Here is a 25,227-nt window from a genome sequence, read left to right on the forward strand (position 1 = left end):
AGCCCAGCTTGGTTTAACCCCATTTGGCTCAGCCTGACTCCCTGTGAGTGGGCACAGGGGTCACCAAGAGAGGCACAGGGACATTTTGGGGTGCCCCATGTCACCCACATCCCACCGAAGGGGGTCCCACCTCCTGGTCAGCCTCTTCTGGGTCCCTCTGGGCTGTGCCAGCACTGGAAACCATCCCAAGAGGTGGTTCAGGGCTGGACCTCCTGGCAAGTTCCCCCTATATGGTGCCACTGACTGTGCCCATGCCCTGGGGATGGCCTCGTGTCCGGTGGCTCCCACAGCAGCTCCAGCATGGCCTGGAAAAATTCCCTGGGGAGAGGGACAAGAGGTGAGGGAGGGGCCAGTGTGTGCCCATGTGCCTCTCCCCGGTGCCATCCCCAGTGCTGCCATGGCCCCAGTGCCACCCCTGGAGCCACCCCCAGTGCCACCTCCAGTGCTGCTGTGGCCCCAGTGCCATCCCTGGTGCCACCCACTGTTGCCATGGTCCTGGTACCATTCCCAGTACAATCCCCAGCCCTGGTGCCCCTGGCGAGGGGACAGTGCCAGCAGCTGGGCCATGCCTGCTTTGTGTCTGCACAACCAGCTGGAATAAAGGAATTAGAGCAGCCGCCTCCCGGCCCTGGCACGGGGCCCTGGCAGCTCCTGCCACCCTCCCGTGGGTGGCACAGGCCGATGGCATCCCACTGGACACAGCACTGTGGGCATGGGTGGGTTTGGCCCGGCTGGGACCCGACTGGGACACCTGCCCAGTAATCCTGCCCAGGGTCCATGCCCAGGGTACTTTTCCTGGATACCTGCCCAGGGTCCCTGCCCAGGGTCCCTGCCCAGAGTCCTTTTCCTGGATACCTGCCCAGGGTCCCTGCCCAGAGTCCTTGCCTGGGTACCTGCCCAGGATGCTTTCCCAGGATCCCTGCCCAGGAATCCTGCCTGTGGTATTTGCCCGGGATCCCTGCCCAGGATACCTTTACAGGGTCCCTGCCTAGGATACTTTCCTGGAGTACCTGCCTGGGCAAGGGTGAGGGAGGAGAGGAGGATGATGAGCTCCAGGTGGGCACTGTGGATGTGGTGGCACAGCTGGGTGACCCCCAGGAACTGGAGGGGGAAGGTGCCGTGTCACCGAGGGGCCTCAAAACCCCCGTGGTGATGTCCCCGCTGGGGCAGGGCCAGGCTGGCATGGCCGGCGGGCACCACTCCAGGCGCTGGCATTGGCACTGCTCCACTAATTAGCGGGGCAGAGATAACGAGGGCGCAGCGTCCGCGGCACGCGTGGGGCACACAGCACCAGGCCGTGGCACCGGGAGCAGGACAGACGCCTGGGAGGAGCAGAAGGGCTGGCGGGGGGCTGGCAGGGTGGGCAGCATCTCGCGAGGCCCTCACGCGTCCCCTCACCGCGGAAGGGGCAGGGCCAGGAGCAGGTGGTGTGGCTTACTCGGGAACAGCCAATAGAAAGCGGCGAACGGAGAGCTGACCCCGCCTCTGCCCCGCCCCTGCGTTTTCAAACTCTCCGCCCCACCCACACATCTGCTGGCCAGTCAGAACGCGGCGGGCGAGCAGATAAACCAATCATAGCCATTTCTCAGTGCCGGGGGGCGGGGTGTAGCCCGCACCAACCAATCAGAGTGGGGTGGGCGCGGCCTTGCGCTCCCGGGGTGTGGACGCTTTTCCGGGTCAGGCGGAAACGACGGCGCGACCCGGAAGTTCTGGCGCGGCGGCCGCGCGGCCTCGTCCGACCCCGACCCCGACCCCGGCTCCGGTTCTGACCCTGGTCCCGGCCTCGGCCCCCATCTCGGCCCCACTATGGCGGACGTGACCGCCCGGAGCCTGCAGTATGAGTACAAGGCGGTGAGTACGGGCCCAGTGCCGTGAATCTTCCTCCGGTACCGTCAACCCCCCTCAGCGCCACGGTGAGACCCTCTGACTCACCTCAGTCCCTCCTTCGGGACCCCCCAGGCCCCCCTCAGCCCCAGGTTGGGACCCATTTCGGGATCCCCAGGCCCCCCCCCCCCCCATGGAGGGACCACTCCAGCCCCCTCGGCCCCTTGGTGGGATCTCCAGTGGGACCCCCTGACTCCCTCAGTCCCATTTCAGGATCCCCTGATCCTCCTCAGCCGCACATTTGGGACCCCCGGTGTTCCTGAGCCCCATTTCAGGACCCTCAGTCCTATACAGGGACCCGTTTCAGGACCCCTCTGACCTATTTTGGGACCTCCTGACCCCCCTCAGCCTCATTCTGGGACCCCTCCCAGTTCCCCTCAGACCCATTTCAGGATCCTCATCTCCCTGAGCCCCATTCCAGGGTCTCCCTGCTCCCCCCCCCCAGCCCCGTTTCAGGGTTTCCCTGACCCCCCCTGACCCCGTTCTCCATCCCCCAGAACTCCAACCTGGTGCTCCAAGCCGACCGGTCCCTGATCGATCGCACGCGCCGGGACGAGCCTACAGGGGAGGTGCTGTCACTGGTGGGGAAGCTCGAGGGGACCCGCATGGGAGACAAGGCCCAGAGGACCAAACCCCAGATGCAGGAGGAGAGAAGAGCCAAGTGAGTGGGAGCTGGGCCTGGAATGGGAATTCCTGTCCCCAAACAGCATTTTGGGGGGTCACAGAAAGGTTTGGGGTGGGAGGGACCTTAAAGACCCCTGGCCTGACACCAGAGCAGGGTCCAGCCTGGTCTTGGGCATGGCCAGAGATCCAGAGGCAGCCACAACCTCTCTGGGAATTGCATCCCAGCCCCTCCCCACCCTCACAGGGAGGAATTTCTTCCCCATATCCCACTCAAATCTCCCCTTTTCCAGTGGGAAGCCATTCCCCCTTGTTCTGTCCCTCCATCCCTTGTCCAAAGTCCCTCTCCTAGAGCCTCTTTGGGCACTGGAAAGGGCTCCAAGGTCTCCCTGGACCCTTCTCTTCTCCAGTGTTGGGAATATTTGGAGGTGGAAAACCTTGTGGTGATGCGAGCACAGGGCTGGAGACCAAACCCCACCAACGTGCATGTCAGAAACACATCGTTTTCTCCACTTGGAGTCACTTGCTCTGTGTTAGGAACTGAAAATCAAAGGGGAGAAATTAAAATCAATCAGTTTTACCCCTTTATTTTTGAAATTAAGGAGCCTTGTGGTACTTTGTGGCTCTGACTCCATGTCCCGCTCCGGCTCCTGTCCACAGGAGGAGGAAGAGGGACGAGGACAGGCACGACATCAACAAGATGAAGGGCTACACTCTGCTGTCCGAGGGCATCGATGAGATGGTTGGGATCATCTACAAACCCAAGACCAAGGAGACCCGTGAGACCTACGAGGTCCTGCTGAGCTTCATCCAGGCAGCCCTGGGGGACCAGGTGAGGCTGGGATCACAGCCTGGGTTAGAGAGATCCAGCCCTTGGATTGGTTAATCTATCCCTGTCATCCCATGGGTTCATGGAGATATGGAATGGTTTGGGTTGGAGGGACAAGATCATCCCATTCCACCCCCTGCCATGGGCAGGGACACCTTCCATAGACCAAGTCCCATCCAGCCTGGCCTGGAACACTTCCAGGGACCCGGGGACATCCAATATTTCTTCCCAATATGCAGTCTAAACTAGCAGATGGAGTGGTTTGCCTCGGCAGGGACCTTAAAGACCATCCAGTTCCATGGGCAGGGACACCTGCTAGGCCAGGTTGCTCCAAGGCCTGTCCAACCTGGCCTTGGACACTTCCAGGGATCCAGGGGCATCCACAGCTTCTCTGGGCATCAAGAAAAGTTGTCCTTCCCTTTTTTTTCCTCTGTTGGTGCTGCTTTGGGGCTTGGGGATGTTCCAATGGTGATTTCATTGTGGTGAAGTGGTTCTTTGGTACTTGGGGGGCCCAGAAAGATTCAAGACTTTTTCCATATTGAATTCCTTGCTTGTCACCCCTTTCCCAGCCCCGGGACATCCTTTGTGGGGCAGCTGATGAGGTCCTGGCTGTGCTGAAGAACGAGAAGCTGCGGGACAAGGAGCGTCGGAAGGAGATCGACCTCCTGCTGGGCCAGACGGATGACACGCGGTACCACGTCCTGGTGAACCTGGGCAAGAAAATCACCGACTATGGGGGGGACAAGGAGATCCAGAACATGGGTATGGGGCCTCTCCGGCGGTGGGGCCGGGCAGAGGGGTGGCTGGTGCTGTTGGCACACAGGGAAATGCTTTGGGGTGGTTTCCAGGCCCCCAAACCGCGTTATTTTGGTGTTTCTGAGGTGTGGATGTGGGTGGGATATGGGTCTGGAAGTTTTGCATGTGTGGCCCAGATTTCCTGCTGAATTCCCTCCCCTCTTCCCTGCAGACGACAACATCGATGAGACCTACGGGGTGAACGTGCAGTTTGAGTCTGATGAGGAGGTAGGAGATGAGGCTGGAGGTGGCTCCGCAGGGACCACATTTGTCCCATTTCCCTCTGTCCCATTCAGAAAGGGGACGTTGGCTCAGGCTGGGACGTCTCTTATGGGCAGAACCTGGATTATTTTAGATGCCACTTCCCAGCCTGGGGAGGATTTGTGGCTTATCCTACTAATCCAAGGCTTACCATGACTCAGCGTGATGGGAGACAGATGGTGACATTTAGATCTCGTGGGGAAGCTTGACAGATGGAAAAGAGGGATTTGGATGCGCTGGGTGGAGGTGTTGCACAGAAACACTCTCCAGGATTGGTTTTGGAAAGGGCTGAGAGAAAAGAGGGATAAATAGGGGATTGTTGGAGGAGTCACTGGCAGATCCTGTTTAGAGTAGAAATACCACGTGGAGCTTCACCTGAGCTGCAGCGCCACGTTCCCGCTAAAAGCACAAGTCAGGCTGTTCCCCTTGGGAATGAGCTGCCAGATGAGTCATTCTTGCCAATGAAAAGCTGCTCTTTGATGTTTGGAAGAGCCACTTACCAGATTCCTGCTTTCTACAGGAAGGGGATGAGGACATTTACGGGGAAGTCCGTGACGAGGCGTCGGACGATGACATGGAAGGGGACGAGGCTGTCGTGCGTTGCACCCTCTCAGCCAACGTGAGTCACATGGAACGTGGGCTTGGGATCATCTGGAGCAGGATTGGTGATCCTGTTGGGTTTTGGGGGTGGAAAGGAGCCTTGGAGTTCTCTGAGTGCAGCCAAAACGGGTGTTCAAGAATGAACATCCCTCTGACACCCCAAACTCTGGCTCCACCACACCAAGGCCGCAGGGAAATAATGTTTTTTGGGGCTTTTCCCAAGCTCGTGGCATCGGGGGAGCTGATGAGCTCCAAGAAGAAGGATCTGCACCCCAGAGACATCGATGCCTTCTGGCTCCAGCGGCAGCTCAGCCGCTTCTACGATGATGCCATCGTGTCCCAGAAGAAGGCAGATGAGGTGCTGGAGATCCTGAAGGTCAGTGGACACCTGATCTATGGGATCACAGCGACCTTGAAGTGTCTATCTGCCTGGAAGGCAGGAATTTGCCCCAAAAATTTAGGTTTCTTCACATTAGATTGAGTTGTGGACAAGACTGGATTAGGCTGGGCTTAGTCTTAGTTCACAGGGATCTCTTGAGGGGGAGATGGTTGGGTTTGTGTTGGTGTTTGCTGGGAGATCAGCATCCGTGGTGTCCATTTCCCTCCTAATTCTGTTGCTGATGTGTTTTGGGCATCATGGCCTGGTGGGGAAAAAAGGGAATTAGAGGGAAGGTGAGATTGTTATTTCAGGCTCAGTTGCTCAAACCTGGCCTTGTTTGCTGCTGCTGTTGAGCTGCTCGTGCCTTCAGTTTCATGGAAGACAGGGATCCAGGGCCTGCGGGCACAGAGATTACTGGTCATTCCGTATCTCTTCTCCCAGACTGCCAGTGATGACCGGGAATGTGAGAACCAGCTGGTTCTGCTCCTGGGCTTCAACACCTTTGACTTCATCAAGGTCCTGCGGCAGCACCGGATGATGAGTGAGTGACCTTCGTCTTCACCTCCATCACCTCCACCTCTGCCTTCACTTCCTTCACCTCCTTCACCTTCACCTTCACACCTCCACCATCACCCTCTGCCATCACCTTCCTCTTCCCTTCCGCCCTCACCTCTACCTCCCCTTCCCTTCCACCTTCTCCGCTACCTTCACTTCCACCTTCACTCTCACTGTCAACTCCTTCTTCACACCTCCACCTTCATCTCCCCCTCCACTTCCTGCTCTTCTGACATGATTCCACCACAATCCAAGGCTTTTGAACTGTTGCCTTGGGAAGGTTGGACCCGTGTTAGTCCCTTGTTTGGCTCACCCTCACTCCTGTCCCCCCCAGTCCTGTACTGCACTTTGCTGGCCAGTGCCCAGAGTGAAGCTGAGAAGGAAAGGATCATGGGCAAGATGGAGGCAGATCCCGAGCTCTCCAAGTTCCTGTACCAGCTGCACGAAACAGAGAAGGAGGATCTGATCCGGGTGAGCTGGGGGGAAGCTGGGGCAGGATGGGGGATTGGCTGTGGACTGTCTGGGTTGGTTTGGGTGGGAGAGAGGAGCTGCTGACCAAGCTGGAACCCCCAGTCCGTGGGAAATGCTGCTCAGAAAGGACAATCTTTTCACCACTTCTTATTTTTGAGGTACGCAGGGCTCTGCTTTCCCAGGAAAAGGGTCATGTCAGCAACTTGCACATTTATGAACTGTCTTCAAGTGTCCTCTTTCACCTCTGGCCTCCCCCATATGAGGCTCAACCCCTGTCGTTGTCACCTCTGCTTCTCTGGGGCTGGAATGGAACACTGAACCTGATTATTGCTGTGCAGGATGACCCCTGCTTGGCCTTTGCTCTTCCAGAACTGATTTGGGGGTTGTTTTATGGGATTAATACTACATTTCTGGTTTGTGGCTGGAAACTCCCCTGGTTATGTTGTGTATTTGGTGTCTCTGGGATTGGGAAGTGCTGCTGGCTGCGTTTTCCCTCCCTGCTTCCCTTCTGCTCTCCCAGATGTCACGTTTATGTCCTGGCCTTGAGGGCACTGGTTTTTTCTGCCACAAATGGTTTTTCCTGTTTCTGTGGATGCCTATGCCCAAAGGGAATGGGGGCACAGGACCTACAGGGTGTGACAGGAGCTCCTTGCAGCCCACGGAGGAGGCTCAGGCTGTTCCCAGGGCTGACTCCTGGTCTCTCCCCACAGGAAGAGCGGTCCCGCCGGGAGCGTGTGCGGCAGTCCCGCATGGACACGGACCTGGAGACCATGGATCTGGACCAAGGAGGAGAGGTAAAACCCTTGGATCTGTTCCCAGTCTTCCTGAAACATGCTCAGTCAGAGCAAAAAGGGTATTTGCAGTAACATGAGCATGAAGATACCATGAACAAGCCCTGATGTGCTCCAGAGGCGCTTTCCAGCTGGATGCAGTAGCTTTTCCTTTCATCCCAGGGTGAAAACACCAGGAGAATGTTGTTCCCTAACCTGTACCCCTTTCCCATCTGTCTCCAGGCACTGGCTCCACGACAGGTGCTGGATTTGGAGGATCTGGTGTTTGCCCAGGGCAGTCACTTCATGGCCAACAAGCGATGCCAGCTCCCGGATGGATCCTTCCGCCGGCAGCGCAAGGGCTACGAGGAGGTTCATGTGCCTGCCCTGAAACCAAAGCCTTTTGGGGCTGAAGAGGTTGGTGACCTGTCTGTTCTCACTTACTTAGTACTGAGGGACACCTTGGAGCCCTTCCAGTGCCTAAAGGGGCTCCCAGAGAGCTGGAGAGGGGCTCTGGATAAGGGATGGAGGGACAGAACAAGGAGGAATGGCTTCCTACTGGAAAAAGGGAGATTTGGGTGGGATATTGGGAAGGAATTCCTCCCTGTGAGGGAGTGAGGGCCTGGGATGGAATTCCCAGAGAGGCTGTGTATGCCCCATCCCTGAAAGTGTCCAAGGCCAGGTTGGAGCAACTTGGGATAGTGGAAGGTGTCCCTGCCCATGGCAGGGTTTGGAACAGGATGACCTTTAAGTTCCCTCCCGACCCAAACCATTGTGTGAGTCCCTGAGCTGTTGCTGATGCCGTGACAGACACTTCCTGTGACTCAGCAGCTTTGATGTGGCTGTTCCTCTCTCTCACATTCCCTGCAGACCCTTCTTTTCCACGTGTCTGAAGACACTTCCTGATTTCTGGTTTCCCACTTGTGGACTGTTCATCCTGTGCAGTGGTTTCCGTTTTGGGGCTGCTCTGCCCCGCCCAGCTGCTCTGCTGAGCCCTCAGCTCTGCTTTTTCTCTCTCCTTCACGTGTGGGCTGGAGCTGTGTGATTAATTGGGATAAATCCCCTCTTTTGATCCGTGCTGGAAGCACCAATGTGGTCTGATCTGTCCCACCACAGGAGCACAGCAGGGGTTTGATCTTCTGATGTGTAGTCAGATATAACTTAGCCTGGTTGAAGTGCATGTGCCTGCTAATGAGCCCTGTTTGATCCTTCCTTAACCTGCTCCATGATCCCAGGGCACAGGGATTTTCCTCCCATCTGGAAATAAGACATCCCTGCTGCTGCTCACCAGGCTGTCCTCAAGATCCCACATCTGCCCTGCAGCCTCTGAGATTGTAACAAAGGCTGAACTCAGTGTTTTCCCATTTTTCTCCCCACTTTTCAGCAATTGGTTTCTGTGGAAAAGTTGCCCAAATACGCCCAGGCTGGATTTGAGGGGTTTAAGACCCTGAACCGTATCCAGAGCAAACTATACCGTGCAGCGCTGGAGTCGGATGAGAACCTGCTGCTCTGTGCTCCCACGGTGAGATCCCAGGATTCAGGGCCTGTGTGAGGGGAACCCACAAGGATAATGACTTTGGGAGACCCTTTCCCCTGAAGAAGCCAGGGATCTGATGGGATTTGGTGATCTTGCCTTCCAGGGTGCTGGGAAGACGAACGTGGCGCTCATGTGCATGTTGAGGGAGATCGGGAAGCACATCAACATGGACGGGACCATCAACGTGGATGATTTCAAGATCATCTACATTGCTCCCATGAGGTCCTTGGTGCAGGAGATGGTGGGAAGCTTTGGGAAGGTGAGGACAGGTTTGGTCCTGCCCATGTGGGAACATAGGTGAGGGTGGATAGGTGTCCTGTGCTGGGAGGCACTTTGAATTTGGGGAGCAGTTTTGGGCTCCTCATGACAAAACATTGAGGAGCTGAAGCGTGTGCAGGGAAGGGGACGGAGCTGGGAAAGGGTCCGGAGCACCAGGAGCAGCTGAGGGAGCTGTGGGGGCTTAGCCTGGAGAAGAGGAGGCTCAGGGGGGACCTTCTCGCTCTCTGCAACTCCCTGACAGGAAGGGGGAGCTGGGGGAAGTCAGACTCTGCTCTCAGGGAACGAGGGACAGGACAAGGGGAAACGGCCTCAAGCTATGCCAGGGGAGGTTTAGATTGGATATAGTGAAATCCTTCATGGAAGAGGCTGTCCATGTTTGCCCTGTGGTTTCCTCCCAGCGCTTGGCCACATACGGGATCAACGTGGCTGAGCTGACCGGGGACCACCAGCTGTGCAAGGAGGAGATCAGCGCGACCCAGATCATCGTGTGCACCCCCGAGAAGTGGGACATCATCACCCGCAAGGGAGGGGAGAGGACCTACACCCAGCTGGTGCGACTGGTCATACTGGTGAGCGGCACTAGGGCCTCCAAAGCCCCGGCAGGGAGGAGGAGGGGGGTGGGGAGCGCTGTGTCCTCCGTCTCTGTGGTTCCTGAACGTGTGTGAAGGTGTCTCTTGGTTCTGGAGACACTCAGGCTTTGAGCCCTGCGCTGAGCTGCTCCAGTCCACAAAAGCCAAGGAATCACCCCAAAAATGGATCAGGTTTTCCAGAGAGGTTGTGGATTGCCCATCCCTGGAGGTGTCCCAAGTTTCCAAGGCTGGGAATCAACAAGTTGCTCCACTTGTAGGTTTTTGGGATGAAAGGTTTGAAAGTATAATTCCCTGCTTAAAGAGGGCTTCTATAGAAAGATGGGGAAGGGGTTTTCGAAAGGGCCTGGAGGGTCAGGACAAGGGGGAATGGCTTCCCCCTGACAGAGGGCAGGGTTAGATGGGACATTCCTTCCCTGGGAGGGTGAGGAGGGGCTGGAATGGAATTCCCAGAGCAGCTGTGGCTGCCCCATCCCTGGAAGTGTCCAAGGCTGGATTGGATGGGGCTTGGAGCAACCTGGGATAGTGGAAGGTATCCCTGCCCATGGCAGGGGGTGGGACTGGATGGCTTTAAGGTCCTTCCAACCCAAACCATTCCACAATTCAATGAAAGAGGCAGTTTGGAGCAGGGATAACCCTGTTCCCATTCCCTCTGTGCAGGATGAGATCCACCTCCTGCATGACGACCGCGGCCCCGTCCTGGAGTCCCTGGTGGCCAGAGCCATCCGGAACATCGAGATGACCCAGGAGGATGTGAGGCTGGTTGGCCTCAGTGCCACCCTGCCCAACTACGAGGACGTGGCCACGTTCCTGAGGGTGGACCCAGCCAAAGGCTTGTTCTACTTTGATAACAGGTACCTTGGAAAGCTTTTCCAGCTGGACTTACACCTCCCTCCTTCAGCAGCATAGAGTGTCCATCTGTCAGATGGTGACAGGGCCTTACCAGACCTTCAGCACATGTTTAGTTGCTCTTTGATGGGTCATTAAAAGCATTTTTGGGTCTAGAGCAATTAAATACATCCCCCAAATCATGTTCCTGCATGGTCATCCCTGCAGGAAGGTGCTGGGAGAAGGCAGAGAAGCTCTGCCACCCCTGTGGGCAGCAGGAGCTGCTGGAAGGAAGCCTAAACTAGGATGATGGTAGTTCCCAGAACACCCTCTTTGCTCCCTGAGTAGCAAATGGATTCCAGGAATCAGGAGGGATTGTGGTTGGTCCTTATGGCTCAGCTAGAGCCATCAGAGCTCTGAGTACATCAAGGCACAAAGGAGTTGAGCTGCCCAAAAAGCAGGATGCCTTTGGATACCTTTTGACCTTTGTGGGAGGGTTTTTTCTCTCATTTTCTCTTTGATGGGTTGGTTTTTTTTTCCCCCACAGCTTCCGCCCAGTGCCCCTGGAGCAGACCTATGTTGGCATCACAGAGAAGAAAGCCATCAAACGCTTCCAGATCATGAATGAGATTGTTTATGAGAAGATTATGGAGCATGCTGGGAAGAACCAGGTTGGAGACTTCATTCCTGACACACTTAATCCCCTTTGAGCTCCTGTTGCTCTGGAGAAGCTGCAGTAGAGGGGAGGTCCATGAGGGGAGAAGGAACACAGTGTTCTCTGTGCCAGCTCTGATTAATGTAGGGATAGTCCTTTTAGGATGAGGGAATTTTGGTGTGCTGCCCTATTAAATCAGGAGCTCGATGTGCAGCCACATCTGGATTAATTCCAGGTCTCTCCTTACCCTGAGCACCAGGAACAGGTTGGGTTGGGCATCTTTTTCAGGAGCTGCCACAGTGATTCCTTGCTCAGTGATGTCTCATCTGCTTGTTTGACAGGTCCTGGTGTTTGTGCACTCCAGGAAGGAGACTGGGAAGACAGCCAGGGCCATCAGGGACATGTGCCTGGAGAAGGACACCCTGGGCCTCTTCCTGCGGGAGGGCTCAGCCTCCACCGAAGTTCTGAGGACGGAAGCTGAGCAGTGCAAGGTGAGATTGGATAGACTGGATTGGATACTAGGGAAATTCCTTCATGGAACAGGCCTTTCAGCCCTGGCACAGGGGTGGAGCCTCCATCCCTGGGGGGATTTAACATCCCTGGGGATGTGGCACTTGGGGACATGGGTTAGGGGTGGCCTTGGTAGTCCTGGGGGAATGGTTGGACTCGATGATCTTAGAAGGCTTTTCCATGATTCCATGATAAACATCCTACTAGTTTGGTGCAGATTCACAGCCTTTTCCCTGGGATGCTCCACCTTGTTTTCTCCCTGGGTAGAAACCCCAGAGCTGGTTGTGTTTATGCCACAGAATCTGGAGCTGAAGGATCTCCTACCCTACGGCTTTGCCATCCACCATGCCGGGATGACCCGCGTGGACCGGACGCTGGTGGAGGATCTGTTTGCTGACAAGCACATCCAGGTGAGCCAGGAGCACTTCCAGGAGGAGTCACAGCTTTAGCCAGGGCAGGCTCTTCACAAAAAACACAGTCTTTGTTTTCCAGTGGCCTTTTTGGGGCAAAATCCTGAGGATCAAGGGTAGCCAACCCCATCCCACTCTGCTGCTGGAGGCAACCTTGACTTTCCTGAAGAATAGGATCCAAATAGAGACTTAAAGCATTTGGTCAGGAGAAGAGAGGGCAGGGATTTATCCCGTTGGCCTGGCTGATTTTCCTGAAGATTAGGAATAAAATAGGTAAAAACATGTGGCCAGGAGGGGAGAGGGCAGGAATTTCAGGTGATTTCAGCCAGAGCTCTGTCCCAGAGCTGGTTCCTCCTCAAATGCCACTTTGGCAAAACCTCATCCAAAATTTCCTGGCCATGGGATAAATGGAAGGATTTTTTTTTTGTTTCTCAGAAAATTTGGGTAAAGATCCCTCTGTTCACCTCTCCTTCCATGCTCAGCTGTGAAGACAGTCCCATTTCCCAGTCTTTATCCCTTTTGTGCTTGTCTGGAGTTGGGCCCAGCATTTAGATCCATGTTTTCCTTGGGAAGAGGTTTGTGCCTGGCTTTGATCCCTGTTTTTCCCTGCAGGTGCTGGTCTCCACAGCCACCCTGGCCTGGGGGGTAAACCTTCCTGCCCACACCGTCATCATCAAGGGGACTCAGGTGTACAGCCCGGAGAAGGGGCGCTGGACCGAGCTGGGAGCCCTGGACATCCTCCAGGTGAACTTCTGGGAACAAAGAAACCACCAGGACCCCGGGGCAGGATTTTCCCTTCCTCAGATCCCACATTTAAAATCTCTGTTTGTGTCTTCTCCGTGCAGTCGCTCCCTATTCTTTCCTGTCAGACAGTCCCTGTGTTCTGGACAAATAATTCCTCCATAATTCCTTGCCCAGACACATCTGAGCTATTTCCATGTGTCTCCTGCCAGCTGGAAGTAGCAGCAGGCTGAGCAACCTGGCAGAAAAGCCCCAGGACATGGCATCAAGGAGAAATTCCTTGTTTGATGGTTGAATTTGATGATCTTGGAGGTGTTTTCCAACCAAAACAATGGAATTCCAAAGCTTTGATGTTTTGCTGACCTCATTTTCCCATTTTCAGATGCTGGGACGTGCTGGGAGACCCCAGTACGACACCAAAGGAGAGGGAATTCTTATCACATCCCATGGCGAGCTCCAGTATTACCTGTCCCTGCTCAACCAACAGCTCCCCATCGAGAGCCAGATGGTGTCAAAGCTCCCGGACATGCTGAACGCAGAGACCGTCCTTGGGAACGTCCAGAATGCCAAGGTGAGTGGGAATCTCTGCTTTCCTCAGGGATTTGTGCCCTTGGTTGGCACCCAGTGGGAACTGGGAGGAGATAAGAGATTTGGAGCCATGGTAATTACTGGGTGGGGAATCAGGTGCAGACTGGATGCTTCCGTCACTGAGAGTGAAGTTTTCCATGTGGAAAAGGACACTCAGGGAAAAACCTGCACGTGGAAGATGGGTGGTTTTTTGGATTTTAATTCATTAATATTTTTCTGGTGCAGGAGAGGAGCTGTGGGTGGTCCTGCTGGGCTTCCATGCTCTGGTTCAGTGTGATCCAGTGGGATTGAGCTGGGATCAGGCTCTGTGTCAGATCTGGAGCACCTGGCTCTGAGCTGGAACATCACCTGTGATTTCCAAGGGCTGTGTTCATGGGATGGTGTTGGTGTTCCCTCAGGATGCAGTGAACTGGCTGGGCTATACCTACCTGTACATCCGGATGCTGCGCTCCCCAACCCTCTATGGAATCTCCCACGACGACCTGAAGGCAGATCCGCTCCTGGACCAGCGGCGCCTGGATCTGGTGCACACTGCGGCCCTGATGCTGGACAAGAACAACCTGGTGAAGTACGACAAGAAAACTGGGAATTTCCAGGTGAGGCAGCCCCTGGGGAAGGTACTGGGAGCCAACAGAGCATCCCCTGGCTGGGAGAAGGGATACAGTTAAACACGCATCTCAAGGAATGCTGCTGGGCATGTCTGTGGTTCCAGGGAGGTGGCACAGGATAACACTTGGTCCTGGGATAACACCTGGGATAACACCTGGCCCTCAAACCTGCTTTGTGCTTGCTGCTGCCTCCTGGGCAGATTCCCATTCCTGTTGCATTTCCATTGCTTCAGAGAGAGTGAGACAAGAAAGGGGAATTAGGCACCAGGAAAAACAGCTTTCCTGGGAAATCAGGAATCAAGAAAAGCAGCTTTCCTGGGATGTTTGCAGCCTAGGAGTTTTTCCTGTAGCCATTTTCCCTGCTGCAGCCCTGTTCTCATCCAGCCTGTGCCAGGAGCAGTTGGAATCTGAGCCTTGTCCCCCCAGGTGACAGAGCTGGGCCGCATTGCCAGCCACTACTACATCACCAACGAGACCGTGCAGACCTACAACCAGCTCCTGAAACCCACCCTGAGCGAGATTGAGCTCTTCCGGGTCTTCTCCCTGTCCTCGGAATTCCGGAACATCACCGTGAGGGAGGTACGGAGCCAAACAACAACAACAAAACTACAGGAGAGCCAGAAGCAAAAGAAGATGAGGGTCCCAGAGCGGTCAGGGAGAAAGATGGAAGGATATGGGATCAATCCTGCTTTTTTTTGCCCAAAGAACTAGGATGCAACGTATATTTGCAATAGCTGATCCATATTTTCCTAGTGTTTTCCACAGTGTTTTCTATCCAGGTCTTTTCTGATAGAGTTCTCTCATCCTCTGTCATCCCAGTTTCTGTTTGTAGGATGTGCGTTCCTGACTTCAGGAAGCGCATCCCCAGTTTCAGGATGTGCATCCCTAATTTCACAACCATTTTTAATGCCAAAATCTGGCTGGAAAAGCTCAGGGAAGGAACATGTTTGTTTTTTCTCTGAGGCCTTTCTTGGAAGCATCACCCTGTGAGGGAGAAGGTTAAAGAAATAAGGAAAGACATGATTGTGAGGAAAAGATTCCTATGAATAAGAGGAGCAATGAGAGACCCAGAATATAGAATATATAGAATATAAAATATTTTTAATACTTGGAAGTATTATTGATCTTCCACTTCTTCTTTCCAAGTGATTCCAAGCTGGAAATTGGAATCTTCAGAAGCTCCTAGGAGAGGAAAAGACTGATGAGCAAAACAGACATGAACCTGTTTCCCAGGAAACAGGATAAAAACCTTAGGAATTATTTCTCTAGAATTCATTTCTAATCTTGTCAGACTTTTATTTAGTAAGGGGGATCTGGAATTGGTGAGTTTAATTTCTTCAGGAGTTGCAATTCTCCTGTTCCCCCCCTTCCCGAGTCATGGCTTGAGCTCTCCTCTAGGGAGTGTTTGCTTGGAAGGACCTCAAAAGACCTCCAGACCCTTTTCCACTGGAACAACCCCCTCCCAGCTTTGTGAAGGCAGGAAAAGTGTCCAGACAAGGCAGAGAAAAGTGGGGAAAATATGAAAAATCTGCCTGTTCTGGGTGACACAGATCCTGGTGCTGCAGGAACAAAGCAGAGCTTTCCCTGAGGGATCATCTCATCCCTCCTGCCTTGTTTTCCTGTAGGAGGAGAAGCTGGAGCTGCAGAAGCTGCTGGAGCGAGTTCCCATCCCGGTGAAGGAGAGCATTGAGGAGCCCAGTGCCAAGGTGAGCCCTGGAGGGGCTTCTCTGCCTGTCTAGAGGGGAGCAGGATCCTTGGGAGAGAGCCGGGATAGCAAATTCCCCCCTGGGCAAGGAATTCTGCTCCCTTCCCTCTGTGGGACATCCTGGATGTGTCTGGAATGCTCAAAGAGCCGCAGGTGCTCCATGTCCCTGGTTGGGGACAGCCAGTCCCATTGGTCACTGCTGTCCTGCCGTGTCCATCCCAATCCACTGGTACCAGGAAAAGCAGCTTTCCTGGGAAATATGGCACCAGGAAAAGCAGCTTTCCCGGGATGTATCTTGAGAGCCTCTCCTTGTCCTTCCCAGATCAACGTGCTCCTGCAGGCCTTTATCTCCCAGCTGAAGCTGGAGGGGTTCGCCCTCATGGCTGACATGGTGTATGTGACCCAGGTGAGGAGCGAGCATGTTCCCTTAGGATCTGTCTAATCCCACAACTCTTTCCACCTCAGACATTGAGTTTATGCTCAAAAATGCCTCTGGAAATCAGAGCTGGGAGCGGTGGGAAGGTGTAATTCCTGTCAGGATGGGAATGAGATCTTCATGGGAGTCTCTGGTTTGGAATCACAATAATTAAGGGGCTGCCCCTGGATCCCTGGAAGTGTTCAAGGCTGGGTTGGACGGGACTTGGAGCAACCTGGGATAGTGGAAGGTGTCCCTGCCCATGGCAGGGGGAGAGACTGGATGGGCTTTAAGGTCCCTTCCAGCCCAAACAATTCCATGAGTTTTAGCTGGTCAGGAACTGGGGTGGGAAGGAGGGAAGGGTGGGATATGCTGACCCAGAGCTGCTCCATGCCCACAGTCAGCCGGGAGGCTCATGAGAGCCATCTTTGAGATCGTCCTCAACCGGGGCTGGGCCCAACTCACAGACAAGACCCTGAACCTCTGCAAGATGATCGACAAGCGCATGTGAGTGAGGAGGTCCGGGGAGGTCCTGCTTCCAGGCTTCCCAGGGTTCCCGTGTCTGATCCGTGTGTCCCTGCAGGTGGCAATCCATGTGTCCTCTGCGCCAGTTCAAGAAGCTGCCTGAGGAGGTGGTGAAAAAAATTGAGAAGAAGAATTTCCCCTTTGAGCGACTCTACGACTTGAACCACAACGAAATCGGTACTGAGGCACGGGAAGGGGCTGCCTGTTCCCACCCCTCCTTTGGGAAGGGGCGTGGGACACTGACACAGCTTGTCCAGAGAGGTTGTGGCTGTCCCTGAATCCCTGGAAGTGTTCCAAGGCTAGGTTGGAGCAACTTGATCTAGTGGAAGGTGTCTCTGCCCCTGACAGAGGGTTGAAGTGGATGGGTTTTAACCCAAACCATTCCATGATTCCATGTTTTGATGCAGAGACTGGGGGGCTTGTTCCTGGTGAGGGTCTTGGTACAGCAGGAGGAGGGCAGAGGCTTCATCCTGGTGCCTTCCAGCTGCTGGGATTGCTTGGAATCCTCAGTTTGGGAGCTGTGGTCACGGTGTCCCCTTTTTCTTGCAGGAGAACTGATCAGGATGCCCAAAATGGGCAAAACAATCCACAAATATGTTCATCTGTTCCCCAAACTGGAGCTGTCCGTGCATTTACAGCCCATCACCCGCTCCACCCTCAAAGTGGAGCTCACCATCGCTCCTGACTTCCAGTGGGATGAGAAGGTGAGTTCTGCCTCCAAACATCATCAGGATGGCAAGGAAAAGGGGGAATTTTGGGACTGAGTTGTGAAAATCATGAGGGAAAATACTCTGGTTTAAAAAAGGGCATTTTTGGGGACTTGTTTGTGAAAATCATCAGGGTAAATACCCTGTTTGCTGGAAAAAGGGCATTTTTGGGTCTGGGTTGCTGTGGGACAGCTGCTGGTTGTCTGGAACTGGGGGCTCTGGGCTGTGCCCTGAAGGTGAGATCTGTCCCTGCTCAGGTCCACGGCTCATCCGAGGCCTTCTGGATCCTGGTGGAGGATGTGGACAGTGAGGTGATTCTGCACCATGAGTACTTCCTGCTGAAATCCAAGTATGCCCAGGACGAGCACCTGGTGACCTTCTTTGTGCCTGTGTTTGAGCCACTGCCCCCCCAGTACTTCATCCGGGTGGTCTCCGATCGCTGGCTCTGTGAGTCCCCTCACCCCAGAGCACCCCAGTGCTTCCTCCAAGGGCCTCAGGGGTTGGATAATCCTCCCTCTGAGTGCTTTTCTGGAGGAAAAACCTCCTGGAATCCAAGTGACAACAGAACTGGAGGACCCCTTGACAGCGGGAGCGCAGGGGTGGAGCTGTGGGAGTGGGTTTGGAGGGGAAGATGTTTGTGCGGGTAGGGAGGGAGCCGTGGAAGGGGTTTTGGAGCTGAAAATATGTTTTTGTGTGTAGAGATGGAGCCATGGGAGTGGTTTTGAAGGTGAAAATGTGTTTTTGTGTGTGTGACAGCCTGTGAGACCCAGCTGCCCGTTTCCTTCCGGCACCTGATCCTCCCAGAGAAGTATCCCCCCCCCACGGAGCTGCTGGACCTGCAGCCCCTGCCCGTGTCAGCCCTGCGGAACAGCGCCTTCGAGAGCCTCTACCAGGACAAGTTCCCCTTCTTCAACCCCATCCAGACCCAGGGTGGGTGTTTCACTTCCTTCAAGCTGCCCCCCCAGCCCCATCCAGCCTTGTTTTTGTGGGATTTATCTGTGTGAAGTCAGGAATTTCATACCAAATGATGTCTCCCTCAACCTCCTGGAGCCTGCGAGGTTTGATGTCTCAAAATCTTCCTCCAGAGGATCTTTGGCACATTCCTGAAGCAGCAGATTTCCTCCTGGATGCTGTGCCCAAACTTTTCCAGCTCTGCTGCTTGCAGGGATGAAGTTGGGAGCTTCCCTCTTCCCTCTTGGAGTTTCCCTGCCTGGAGTGGGGAATTCCCACTTGGGAGCTCCTGTCACAGATGAGAACCTGTTTTGCTCAGTGAATCCTAGGCTAAAACTCCCTAAACAGCCTTTTCTGGAGCTCCTCTTGTGTAGGCTGGATCCAGACCATGTTTTCCCATCCCATTCCCAGAAATCCATGGGGATTTTCACTGAGCTGGTTGTCCCTGTGTCCCCAGTGTTCAACACGGTTTACAACAGCGACGACAACGTGTTTGTGGGAGCCCCCACGGGGAGTGGGAAAACCATCTGTGCCGAGTTTGCCATCCTGAGGATGTTGCTCCAGAATTCTGAGGGACGCTGTGTGTACATCACTCCCATGGAGGCCCTGGCAGAGCAGGTGGGTCCAACATCCTGGGAATACCTGGGGCTTTATCTCAGCTTTGATTTCCATCCTCATCCCCTGTTTCATTTTCCTCATCCCTTCTTTGCTGTCACAACCCTTGGGATAACTCCAGAGTTATCTGATTATTGTGTCCTCCCTGAGGGAGCAGAGGCACTATCCCACTGCCAGCCTGCATCAGGAATTTGGTAGGAATTTGAGGGTAACAGCAGCATCTTTCTCATTCGTTGGCAGGTTTTCATGGACTGGTATGAGAAGTTCCAGGAGCGCCTCAACAAGAAGGTGGTTCTGCTGACGGGGGAAACCAGCACCGACCTGAAGCTGCTGGGAAAAGGGAACATCATCATCAGCACCCCGGAGAAGTGGGACATCCTGTCCCGCCGCTGGAAGCAGAGGAAGAATGTCCAGAACGTGAACCTGTTCATCGTGGATGAAGTGCACCTGATTGGGGGGGAAAATGGGGTGAGCTGGGGAGGGGAGAAAGTGCTTCTCCTTGGGGGATGTCCCTCATGGTGGATGGACTGGTGCTGTGTCCAGTCTGGATCAGCTTTTCCTGCTAGGAATGGGGTGGATTGATCCTGTATCCAGTCTCAGCTCAACTTCCCCAGCTGGGAATTCTCCCATGGGCTGGCATAGGAGAGCGGTATCCCTTGGGAAGCTCAGGAGGGGCATCCCCTGGAATCTCCCACCTGTCCCCCAGCAGGGAGCTCTCCATGTCCCCATTCCCACTCCAAGGTGTGTCCCCACAGCCCGTGCTGGAGGTGATCTGCTCCCGGATGCGCTACATCTCCTCTCAGATCGAGCGGCCGATCCGCATCGTGGCCCTCAGCTCGTCCCTGTCCAACGCCAAGGACGTGGCCCACTGGCTGGGCTGCAGTGCCACCTCCACCTTCAACTTCCACCCTAACGTGCGCCCCGTGCCCCTGGAGCTGCACATCCAGGTAGGGCTGGGAATGGCACCTGTGTGCCTCCTGCCCCGGAGGGGGATGGTGCCTTGGGATTGTTGTTAATTCTTGTTGTTGTTAATAATCCCTTGGGATTGTTGTTAGTTCCTGTTATTGTTAATTCTTGTTTCATTGATTCTTGTTAGTAATCCTTTTGGGATAGATTAGAGTGAAAGGGATTTATAATGATTGGGGTTTATAAATTAATTAATTAATAAAAATATAAGTTATTATTTTATTATATTGCATTGTTATATATTATTGCAATTATTATTGCCTTCTTTGCTCTGACACACAACCCTTGTTCCCAAATCTAAGATGTCTCCTAGTCCACATTAACTAATCACTGATACAGGTAATTAAGGCAGCTGGCACAAGACTATTAATATATTTTATAATGTGGTTATAGTGTGATTATGTGATTATAATGTGATTATAATACAATATCTATATTTTTAAAGAAAACGTAACTGGTTTGGTGACTCTCCCTGGGCAGGGCTTCAACATCAGCCACACGCAGACGCGGCTGCTGTCCATGGCCAAGCCTGTGTACCACGCTGTCATGAAGCACTCGCCCAAAAAACCCGTCATTGTCTTCGTGCCGTCCCGCAAACAGACCCGGCTCACGGCCATCAACATCCTCACCACCTGTGCCTCAGATGTGCAGCGCCAGAGGTGGGGACACAGGGCTGGGGGGAACATGGGGCACCTGGAGGGGGACATGGGGCACCTGGGGGGACATCACAGGGGGACTTGAACCCCAGCGAGGGGCTGGAGCGTGTCCAGGGAAGAGGACGGAGCTGGGGAAGCGGTTGAGGGAGCTGGGGGGGCTCTACCTGGAGAAAAGGAGGCTCAAGGGGGACCTTCTCACTCTCTGCAACTCCCTGACAGGAGGGGGAGCTGGGGGGGTCGGGCTCTGCTCCCAGGGAACAAGGGACAGGACAAGGGGAAAGGACCTCAAGCTGTGCCAGGGGAAGGTCAGGTTGGATATTGGGAAATTCCTTCATGGAAAGGGCTGTCCAGCCCTGGCACAGGGGTGAAGTCCCCATCCCTCATGGCACTTGTGAACATGGTCAGTGGTGGCCTGGGCAGCACTGGGGGAACAGTTGGACTCGATGATCTTACTGGATTTTTCTAACCCAAACCATTCTATGGTTCCCGGGCAGGTTCCTGCACTGCGCAGAGAAGGACCTGGTGCCGTACCTGGACAAGCTGAACGACAACACCCTGAAGGAGACACTGGTGAACGGGGTTGGGTACCTGCACGAGGGGCTCACGGCCATGGAACGACGTGTGGTGGAGCAGCTCTTCAGCTCTGGTAAGGGTGGGGACAGGGCCTGGAACCCTTTTCCATGGAGCTCAACAGTGCCCAAAGTCTTGGGACTGGAGATGACACCTTGTCCAAGCTTTGTGGCACTTCTAACAGAGACCTGAGAGCCCCTTCCAGAGATTAAAGGGGCTCCAGGAGCTGGAGAGGGACTTTGGACAATGGCCTGGAGGGACAGGACAAGGAAGAATGGCTTCCCACTGACAGAGGGCAGGGTTAGGTGGGATAGTAGGAAGGAATTCTTCCCTGTGAGGGTGGGGAGGGGCTGGAATGGAATTCCCAGAGCAGCTGTGGCTGCCCCTGGATCCCTGGAAGTGTTCAAGGCCAGGTTGCACAGGGCTTGGAGCAACCTGGGATAGTGGAAGATGTCCCTGCCCATGGCAGGGGGTGGAACAGGAAGATCTTTAAGGTCCCTTCCAACCCTAACCATTCAATGATTCTGTGATCCTCTACCTCTCACATCCAAAAATCTGCCATCTTAAACATCACCCCCCACCTTTCCTGCACCTCCCTGTATTCCCAGACCCCTCTGGGGAGCACAGAACCCCACAGATCTCTCCCCCCCCCAATTCCAGTGCCCTGCAGAATTGCTGAGCACCCTTCCTGTTCCCCTTCCAGGCGCAGTCCAGGTGATGGTGGCCTCCCGCAGCCTGTGCTGGGGCATGAACATCGCGGCCCACCTGGTGATCATCATGGACACCCAGTACTACAACGGCAAGATCCATGCGTGAGTGGAGCCCCCCCAATCCCACAGGGCCTCATTCCTGCCCAGGGGGATCCCTGGGAGCTCTCCTTGGAGCTCTGCTCACCCTCTGTCCTTGCCCAGGTATGTGGATTACCCCATCTACGATGTGCTGCAGATGGTGGGCCACGCCAACCGCCCACTGCAGGACGATGAGGGCCGTTGTGTCATCATGTGCCAGGGGTCCAAGAAGGTGGGTGAGGGCTGGAGCACGTTCCTGGTCTTCAAATATCTTCCTAGGGTGTGGAGGCAGATGTTTCTCTCCCAGCTGATGGATAACCCTCACTCAGAGCCGTGGAGATGACCCAAACCCTCCCAATAGCGCTGCGACCTGGGAGTCGCTCTGGGATTTTGGAGGTTTATTTACCCCTTCCCTCCTGCCCTGGCTGTAGGATTTCTTCAAGAAGTTCCTGTACGAGCCCCTGCCAGTGGAATCCCACCTGGATCACTGCATGCACGACCACTTCAACGCCGAGATCGTCACCAAGACCATCGAGAACAAGCAGGATGCGGTGGATTATCTCACATGGACCTTCCTGTACCGCAGGATGACCCAGAACCCCAACTACTACAACCTGCAAGGTGGGCAGAGAGGGCTGAGGGTATCAGGGACCCTCTGCCTGTGGGCTCTGTAGCTTTTTTTGCCCTTCCTGGAAAGTCTCTGAGCTCTGCTGTACCCACAGGTGTGTCCCACAGGCACCTTTCAGATCACCTCTCCGAGCTGGTGGAGCAGACCCTGAGCGACCTGGAGCAGTCCAAGTGCATCAGCATCGAAGATGAGATGGATGTGGCTCCTCTGAACCTGGGCATGATTGCTGCCTACTACTACATCAACTACACCACCATAGGTGAGGGCTCCCCAGGGACAGGCACCACACCTGCCCTCCGTCCCTGATCCAGTGCCACAGGTGACAGAGAAGGTGCTGTGGGTGTGTAAAACTCCATCCTTTTGCCTCTTTTCTCTGAAAAAATCAGTGTTTTCATGCTGTCTCCACTCCTCCCTTCCCCAGAGCTCTTCAGCATGTCCCTTAATGCCAAGACCAAGGTGAGAGGGCTCATTGAGATCATCTCCAATGCCGCTGAGTACGAGAACATCCCCATCCGGCACCACGAGGACAACCTGCTGCGCCAGGTGAGGCTCAGGGGGGCAATTTCTGAACGACTGGACATGGTGCTCAGAGCTCTGGGCTGGGTGACAAGGTGGGGATTGGTCACAGGTTGGACTCAGTGACCTTGAAGGTCTCTTCCAACCTAATTAATTCTGCAATTCTGTGATCTCAGAGCTCTTTCCCATCCTAATTAATGCTGTGATTCCAAAAGGTGGTTTCTCTGCATCACCCCAGGGATGGAATTGTCCATGTTTTCAGGGTAAAGCATTGATGGGTTAATCATTTCTTCCCACAGCTGTCCCAAAAGGTCCCCCACAAGTTGACCAACCCCAAATTCAATGATCCCCACGTCAAGACCAACCTGCTGCTCCAGGCCCACCTGTCCCGGATGCAGCTGAGTGCGGAGCTGCAGTCGGACACCGAGGAAATCCTCAGCAAGGTGGGGCTGGGGGACCCACCAAAACCACTCTGTCACTGCCCTCCACAACTGGACAGGGGAGAGAAAATATAGGGAAAGGTCCATGAGTTGTGATAAGGACAGGGAGAGATCCCTCATTAATCACCTCCATGGGCAAAACAGACTCGAACTGGGGATAGGAATTGAATTTATTACCAACCAAATCAGAGCAGGATAATGAAAAGTTAAATAAGTCTTCAAAAAACACTTTCCCCTCCCTCCTTCCCAGGCTCTCCCTCCTACCTCCAGAGATGGGAATGGGGGTCACAGTCAGTTCATAGCATGTTGCTCCTCCTGCTCTGCAGGGCTGCTCCTCTCACATGTTCTCACTCTGCTCCTCCCTGCACCCAGTTCCATCTGTGCCATAACTTTTTCCTTAAACGTGTTATCCCAGAGGTGTAACTGTCATTCCTGCTGGGCTCAGCTTTGGCCAGTGGTGGGTCTGTCCTGGGTCTGCTGGAATTGGCTCTGCTGGACATGGGGCAAACTTCTGGCAGTTTCTCACTGAATCCAACCCTGTAGCCCCTCCGCTACCAAACCCTGGGCACACCAACCCAACTCCCCATGTCACTGTCTCCACCCCTTAACCCGTTCCTGTCCCCCATGTCCAGGCGATCCGGCTGATCCAGGCCTGCGTGGACGTGCTGTCCAGCAATGGGTGGCTGAGCCCAGCTCTGGCCGCCATGGAGCTGGCCCAGATGGTCACCCAGGCCATGTGGTCCAAGGACTCCTACCTCAAGCAGCTGCCTCACTTCACCTCAGAGCACATCAAGCGCTGCACGGACAAGGTAAATCCTGGTGGGAGGAGCACCAGGATCCTGCCCTTGGAGTGCCGGGAAGCTCCAGGCTGAAAAAATCCCTCCTTGCAGGGTGTGGAGAGCGTGTTTGACATCATGGAGATGGAGGACGAGGACAGAAATGCGCTGCTGCAGCTCTCAGATGCCCAGATCGCCGATGTCGCCCGGTTCTGCAACCGCTACCCCAACATCGAGCTGTCCTACGAGGTGGTGGACAAGGACAGCATCCGCAGGTGGGTGGCCTTGGGGTCCCTCCAGCTGGGTGGAATTTAAGGTCCCTCCAACCCCAACCATTCCACGATTCTGTGTTTCTGTTCCTGCAGTGGAGGGCCCGTGGTGGTGCTGGTGCAGCTGGAGCGTGAGGAGGAGGTCACAGGGCCTGTCATTGCACCCCTGTTCCCTCAGGTATGGTGACACCGGGGTGGCAGGTTAGGGAGGGGGGGAATTGTCCCCAGATCTCACCTGTTTGCTCCTCCCTCCCCCTCAGAAACGTGAGGAGGGCTGGTGGGTGGTGATCGGAGACTCCAAGTCCAACAGCCTCATCTCCATCAAGCGCCTGACGCTGCAGCAGAAGGCCAAGGTGAGTAGGGGGTGGCACCGGGGGTGGCACAGGACCCTTCCCTGCTGTCCCTGCTGCCATCCCAACACTTCCCCCTCCCCACCCAGGTCAAGCTGGATTTCGTGGCTCCAGCCACAGGGACTCACAACTACACATTGTACTTCATGAGTGACGCCTACATGGGCTGTGACCAGGAGTACAAGTTCAGTGTAGACGTGAAGGAGGCGGAAAGCGACAGCGACTCTGACTGATCCCAGGCCAGAGGAGCCCCCCCAGAGCTCAGCCCCCCACCCCCAACCTCCACAGCACTCGTGTCCCCTCCCTTTGTGTTGTTTCCATGTGTTTTCCACGTGTTTTCCTTTGGTTTTTTAAAGTGTGGATGCTTTGTACAGTGTTTTCTAGGCAGGAGCTGCATGACAGCAACTGCAATAAATCTTGGGACCTGACTCTGTGCTGATGG

The 25,227-nt window shown here is 54.7% G+C and overlaps 1 protein-coding gene across 1 annotated transcript; it reads left to right on the plus strand.

The window, feature by feature from the left end:
* Nucleotides 1–1,676: 1,676 nt before the first annotated feature.
* On the plus strand, nt 1,677–25,213 carry SNRNP200 (small nuclear ribonucleoprotein U5 subunit 200). Its single transcript, XM_051812131.1, has 45 exons — nt 1,677–1,851; nt 2,382–2,545; nt 3,166–3,337; nt 3,904–4,096; nt 4,302–4,357; nt 4,911–5,009; nt 5,214–5,366; nt 5,811–5,910; nt 6,259–6,395; nt 7,106–7,189; nt 7,409–7,582; nt 8,550–8,687; nt 8,806–8,961; nt 9,380–9,550; nt 10,229–10,422; nt 10,944–11,067; nt 11,393–11,542; nt 11,861–11,971; nt 12,584–12,715; nt 13,095–13,283; nt 13,699–13,896; nt 14,335–14,487; nt 15,534–15,614; nt 15,936–16,019; nt 16,429–16,535; nt 16,612–16,730; nt 17,103–17,257; nt 17,518–17,707; nt 18,017–18,190; nt 18,669–18,829; nt 19,067–19,294; nt 19,582–19,773; nt 20,273–20,451; nt 20,943–21,094; nt 21,722–21,830; nt 21,930–22,038; nt 22,238–22,427; nt 22,529–22,693; nt 22,856–22,977; nt 23,250–23,393; nt 24,023–24,199; nt 24,281–24,441; nt 24,532–24,613; nt 24,696–24,788; nt 24,875–25,213. The coding sequence occupies exons 1-45, from the start codon at nt 1,807–1,809 to the stop codon at nt 25,016–25,018; spliced, it is 6,411 nt and encodes a 2,136-aa protein (XP_051668091.1). The 5' UTR covers nt 1,677–1,806; the 3' UTR covers nt 25,019–25,213.
* The last annotated feature ends 14 nt before the right edge of the window (nt 25,214–25,227 follow it).

The sequence above is a fragment of the Manacus candei genome, unplaced genomic scaffold, assembly GCF_025592945.1.
Source record: "Manacus candei isolate 608988 ecotype Guabito, Panama unplaced genomic scaffold, ASM2559294v1 h1tg000084l, whole genome shotgun sequence".
NCBI lineage: Eukaryota > Metazoa > Chordata > Aves > Passeriformes > Pipridae > Manacus > Manacus candei.